This window comes from Lactuca virosa, chromosome 7, assembly GCF_052849685.1.
Source record: "Lactuca virosa cultivar CGN04683 chromosome 7, Lactuca_virosa_CGN04683_v6, whole genome shotgun sequence".
NCBI classification, from domain to species: domain Eukaryota; kingdom Viridiplantae; phylum Streptophyta; class Magnoliopsida; order Asterales; family Asteraceae; genus Lactuca; species Lactuca virosa.
This window is the reverse complement of record NC_136432.1, coordinates 33,859,421-33,866,113: the sequence shown is the minus strand read 5'-3', so window position 1 is coordinate 33,866,113 and position 6,693 is coordinate 33,859,421. Positions and strand designations below refer to the sequence as shown.

General features: G+C 34.0%; 1 protein-coding gene across 1 annotated transcript; it reads left to right on the top strand.

Moving 5' to 3' along the window:
• Positions 1–924: 924 nt before the first annotated feature.
• On the top strand, positions 925–4,762 carry LOC145125113 (cysteine-rich receptor-like protein kinase 25). The gene is made up of 7 exons (XM_079060602.1): positions 925–1,764; positions 2,887–3,123; positions 3,204–3,325; positions 3,442–3,652; positions 3,741–3,978; positions 4,066–4,216; positions 4,303–4,762. Exons 1-7 carry the CDS (start codon positions 960–962, stop codon positions 4,603–4,605), a joined length of 2,067 nt encoding a protein of 688 aa, XP_078916728.1. The 5' UTR covers positions 925–959; the 3' UTR covers positions 4,606–4,762.
• Positions 4,763–6,693: the final 1,931 nt, after the last annotated feature.

The following is a 6,693-nucleotide window of genomic DNA, read 5'->3' as shown; positions in this document are numbered from 1 at the left end:
GATGAACATGATGAGAGAGCTTATAAACCTTTGGAACTGTAAATATGATTTTTGAAATTCGTTAGTGTTCGTTTGTAGGTTTATAGAGAGAGAGAGAGAGAGAGAGAGAGAGAGAGAGTGGGGTGTGGGCCCATTTTATTATTAATAAAACATTAAATTAAATAGAAAAAACATAAAAAAAATATAGCAAGAGGGCAATTTAGTCATTTCGATTTTTGGAGGGACCATTTTCACATACAAACTAGTCCAAAAGGACCACGATGCAAAAAAAGTCATGGTTTGGACTAAAAACCCAAAAAATAAATATTTTTTAAGTTTTGTCTTGAATGCTCATTGTACAAGCCGCCGAATTACAAAAACAACCCTTACACTTTTATGTTATATTCATAAACCATCCAAACCTATAGGCCTTTTTCTTTCTTTTGTTTTACTTTTTACCCTTACAACACAATTAACTTGCCATTTGTAACTTTTTTTTCTTGGCTTTTTACCTTTATAATCCATAACTCATTATCATTTCCTCACAATATATACCCTTTTTTATTTTTACTTGCAAGGCCCTTTAAATTTTTTTTTTTTCATATTTTATCCTGAAAAACTCCATTTTTATACAATACATGCTTCAAGATTGGTATAACAATGGTACCGATACAACAACGGTACATACATTTTATCAATACAATTGCTAAATTCGATTAAAAAATGGATCGGACCCACTGCAACGTACAATGGGCAAAAAACTAGATACAAATTGTAACTTACAGTGCCTCTCACAAGCAAAACACACGTAAGAAACTGCAGCAAAGCACGGACTTAGATACTAGTATATTAACATTTATTATATTAAATTATATATTCAATAAAATCCATTTTTTTAGAACATGAGTACCACGTTCGTAAAGAATAAATACATAAGTGTTCAATTTTGAAAAAGAAAACAAATAGAATTCCATTCTACAATGGAATCAAATTTCATAATTCAAAATTTTCTTCTACTTTTGTTGCTGCAGTTCCTTCATCTCGCCGCCGGCCAAATCAACGATTTCCCTATTTTCCGATGCAGAGACAACGGTAATTTTACGAATAACTCCACATACGAATCAAATCTCAAAACCGCCCTTGCTTCACTACCCTCCGCCGCTTCCACGCGCTACGGTTTCTACAATACCTCCGCCGGCGTAAGTCCAGATACCGTCAACGCCGTTGCTCTCTGCCGCGGCGATGTTACATCGGAAACATGTAAGGATTGTATCAGCAACACAGTTCTCCTGATAAGACAGACCTGTACTAACAATATAGAAGCCCTCATTTGGAGCTTGAATTGTACTGTGCGCTATACAAATCGTACTTATTCTTCAGTTCTCGAGGAGCGTCCTAACGCCGATGTCTCAAGTTCCGTAAACGCATCGGATATTGACGTTTTTGGAAAGACGTTGAGAGATTTAGTAGGAAGATTACGAGTGGAAGCTGCCGGAGGAAACTCCCTTCGGAAGTTCGCCACCGGAGATGTCGGTTTTGGGACAGATTCGTCGAAGATTTACGCTATGGTGCAGTGTTTGCCGGATTTATCTTCTTTTGACTGCAATTCATGCTTGTCGATCGTATTCCGGGAGGCTCAAGGCTGCTGCGACGGCGACATTGATGTCGGTGTTTTTTATCCGAGTTGTTTCGTTAGGTATTCGAATGCGTCGTTTTATAATAATCCTCCGGCTATCATGCTGCCGTCTGTGCCGCCGTCTACAACAAACTCGCCGGCAGTTCCAGGTACGCGTCGCATTTTTTGTGTTTAAAGAATTCCATTTTAAATCTTTCTGTATTATTGAATTGTATATATTTATATTATAAATGTATAAATATAATTAAATAAATTTTTAACTTAAACCAGAAACTGATTATTCAAATTCTAATTAAAAACTTAAATCATAGGTTCAAAATTTATATATAGTGATTGGGGAGTAAGTTTCTTGCATAACAATCTATTAATTAATACGTTATAATTTCTAAGTAATGTAACATTTGTCTGTATTATTTGTTTTTGATACAGAAACTAATTACAATAATTAGGACAATGAATTAATGAACATTTTGTCAAGTTGTCTTACTAATATTCTATAATGATTACACAAATGGACTATTGGAGCAATGCATGTCCTTGCTGTAAAGACCAAATAATCATCAAGTTGAAGATAACATATAAAAATAAATTGTATCAAATCATGTCTAAAGTAAATCTTTTTACCCGTATAAATAAAGAATACAAATTCATCAATAAAAAGTTACACGATTTTTTTTTCTAAAGAAAAGAGCGTGAACTATGAAGATGCTAGCTATAGCAAACTGCAACCTATAAAAACTGAATTAATCACAAGTTGTAATTAGATATTAATTTATATCTGACCAAAAATATTAATTACGATTATATAATGGATAGTGATTACTTTGTAGTTTGTATGTTGTTGTATTAGGTGGAGTTGATACCTTTTTAGAAAATTAATTTATATATATAGCGAATAACACACATGTACATATGCGTTATAAAAAAACTTATTTGAAATATTTATTAATAAAACAAACTTCACAAAGTCTTTCAAAAATATTCTTTATCGACTATATATAGATCAACATTGAAACACTGAGCATTAATTAAGATATAATAAAGAAAACAACTATAAATAAACATACTTTAACAACTATAAATAATACTTATTTTAACGACTCTAGATAAACATTGAAACACTGAGGATTAAGATATGATAAAGTAAACAATTAGTTAATTAATTAAGCCGCCCTAAATATTTGAGTATTAATTATGATGTGGACGTATATATATAAAGCTTTTTTTTTTGTTCTTAAAAATAAGTAATGTTTGATGTTGCATGCATGCAGGAAAAAAACGAAAGTCATCAAAGAGTATTTACATCATCGTTCCTGTTGCATGTGTTTTCGCTGGGATGCTCATAATTATCGGATTATATTTTTTCATAAAAAGAAGGAGATCAAAGAATAATATTAATGCTGCTGTTGATTCTGCTACAAAAAAAGAAAGTGGGACTACAGCATTTTCGTCTCTAGTTATGAGCGAAAATCACAACCACAGTGCCAATTTATCGCAAGTTGGGTCAGGTATAAGCATAGTGATTGATTATTATATTATATACTAATTGATGCTCAATAATTAATTGTTTTATTAAATATGAATGTAGTTGAAATGGAAATGGGTACATTAGGATCTCTACAATTCGATCTGGCCACAATTGAAGCAGCCACGGATAATTTCTTTGATGGAAAAAAAATTGGTGAAGGCGGGTTTGGTCCGGTTTATAAGGTATATTATCTTTTTTTTTTTTTTTTTTTTCACATATAATATTTGGATCTTAAAGATTAAATGTTACACTTGATTGGTCATTTAATTAATAGAACCACGTCCATATTGCAATGCAGGGTGTTCTAGCCAATGGGATGGAGGTGGCAGTGAAGAGACTATCAAAATCATCAGGACAAGGTTCACAAGAATTCATAAACGAAGTCATTTTAATGGCAAAGCTTCAACATCGAAATCTCGTGAGGCTTTTAGGGTTTTGCCTTGATGCGGATGAAAAATTACTCATCTATGAATACGTATCCAACAAAAGCCTTGACTACTTTCTCTTTAGTAAGCCAAACCACCAAATTCAATTTATTTTAAAACTTTTTTTGTACAAATTTGTTTGTGTGTCTAATGTATTTTTTTTAATATACAGATCCAAACAGACATGGGCAATTAGATTGGCCAAAACGCTACAAAATAGTATTAGGGGTTACAAGAGGAATGCTCTATTTACATGAAGATTCACGTCTAAAAGTCATTCATCGTGATCTCAAGGTTAGCAATATTTTGCTAGACATGGATATGAACCCCAAGATTTCCGATTTTGGTCTAGCAAGAATCGTTGGAGTTGATCAAATTGAAGCAAATACTAATAGAATTGTTGGAACATAGTAAGTTTTCAAACTTTTTTTTTTTGAAGTGTCATCAAACATTTTAGGTAATTAAGATTAACGATAGTCAGTCGAATGTTTTTACAGCGGTTACATGTCCCCTGAGTATGCAGTGCACGGACATTTTTCTGCGAAATCGGATGTGTTTGCTTTTGGCGTTGTTGTTCTTGAGATCATCACAGGGAAGAGAAGTTCACGCTTTTATACCGAAGATAATCATGAGGATCTTCCACATTTTGTAAGTTTTTACTCCTACACTTCTTCCTTGCCCTATTATATACATAAAAAATATTCATATTTAATACATGATTATGTTCCTTGAAGGCTTGGAAAAGCTGGATAGAAGGAAGAGCAATGGAGCTTATGGATCCAACAATGGTTGAAACTTGTTCTAAAGATGAAGTTATGAGATGCATCAACATAGCGTTGCTATGTGTGCAAGAAGATGTGGATGCAAGGCCTTCAATGGCTTATGTTTTAAACATTCTCAACAATTATTCCATCGCTCTTCCAACTCCCACAAGAACTGCACATTATCTTCCTAAAAGACACTCAGATTCGTCAACTAGCATGTCGGTTTCTAAGTCAACGGATAAATCACAGATCACTGAAGTACATGGACGGTAGCGACCGTACCTTTTTTATATATATTTTTTCATCCTTTATAAATACGTTCATGTTTATTTTGATTACAATATAATCGGGTATTATATCAAGTCATGTAACATCTTTTTGTTTTATAGAGATTTTTTTACGGTTGCAAATAATAATTGTTTCTATAGTATATCTCGAGTGTTGCACTTCGTTTAGAGATCCATAACATTGTCCCACGTCAGCAACATGTAAACTTAAAAAATATATATATATAAACCTCTTATTCATTATCTATAAACCTTTTGCAAGTTTATAAATATGTCTCACATATTTATTTATTTATTTAACATATAAATTTTATATCAAACATAATACAACACCAAAATACTTCAATAATTTTGTTATATGTTTTAACAAAAGATCATTATTGATTGTTTTATAAAACCATAATGTTAATTAATATTTTTTTTGAAAGAGCTAAATCACACAATCTCTAAACTACTAGACTTGAATCTCCAACCTTTTGAATTGATGCATCTTTCCAACACATATGATACCAGACATTGGTCTACATGGACCACTCCATGCCATCTTGGCATAAACTTCCTTACACTATGCAACCTACTTTTAATGGGCAAATATATCATTTTGAAAAACTTGCTTTAATGGATATTGTAACAAATCCAATTCTATTTATTAGAGCAAAAGATAATCCGCCTTCGAGAAACAAGAAACAAGTGTGTTTTTTTTTGAACTACGATGAAATGAACACACCCGACCCGCAACCATAAGATCAAAACAAGCCAAAACCTTAACTTGTACTTAGGTGTGTTCGACAAAATTTATGACGATTTTTGGGTTAGCCACGTACGCAGGGCGTACAGGGAGTACGCTGGGCGTACTATGACATCTCTAGTACGCTGGGCGTACGAGGAGTACGCAGGGTGTATGTGATCAGTGCCCAAACCCTATTTCCGTGGTTTGAGCCCTATTTAAGCTCCTTAACTTCCCTAAACCCATTCCATTCTCAACCTCCACCTCTCCAACACCCTCTCTTGATACCCTAACCTTAGATTGAGCACTGTGAGCAAAAAGAAGGTGTTTTTAAGTGCTTTGGAGTGTTCTTGGTGCACCTTGGAGAACAATGAACTCATTGAAGAAGTGTTGGTTGCACTGGCGCTTGTAGATCCAGACTTTGTTCACCTTGATCTTTCTTATAGAGGTATAAAGTTTGAATCTTGATGATGAAATTGGTAGATCTGGCTAGTTTTGGGTGTTATGAGCTTTTGGTCACTTTAAGTGCATAAAGTTTAGATCTTGAAAGTTTGTTACCTTGTTATGGATAAAGTTTGAAACTTTATCCATCTAAACATCATTTTGATTCAGATCTGAAGGTTAGAGACTTAGACTTAATGGATTAAGTTGAAAAAGATGCACTTTTGGGTCCCTTTGACACTTAAAGACTAGATGTTTGTTGGGACCATTCTAATAGATAAATTTGGAAACTTTATCCATTATGGAGCTATTATTAACCATAAAAATGTGATCTTGGCCCTTCTATCCCTTCCATGCAAGAGTTGTGACGTCTTAATGGGTTAAGAAGTTAGGGCTTTTAGTTTTGAGCACTTCCTAGCCATGCAAAGTCATAAAGTTGGAAACTTTATGACTTAAGATGATATTTGGGGGCTAGATCTACATTTGGACGTAAAGACTTAGTGGAATAAGCCCTTAAACGAATGGATTTCATTCAGCCAACGTACATTGAGCGTACATGAGCGTACGCCGCACGTACGCAATGAGAGCCCCGATTTTGGACCTTGTGTAAGCTAAGCGTACAAGCTGAGTACACTAGGCGTGCTCAGCTGAGTTGACCCGGTTGACTTATTTACTTTTTGACTTTTTGGACTTTGACCAGGATTTAACCAATTTTGACCAAAGGGTATTTTGATATTAAGTTAAGTTGGGCCATGATTTGAATAATAGGTGATAGGTAGAGCCGGTATTCGGAGCAGAGATTTATTTAACTATTTGTTTAGACTGAGATGTGAGTTTTCCTCACTGTACCGAGGGTCGAAGACACCAATACTGGTCCACTGGATTATGTATGTTATTTATAGGATA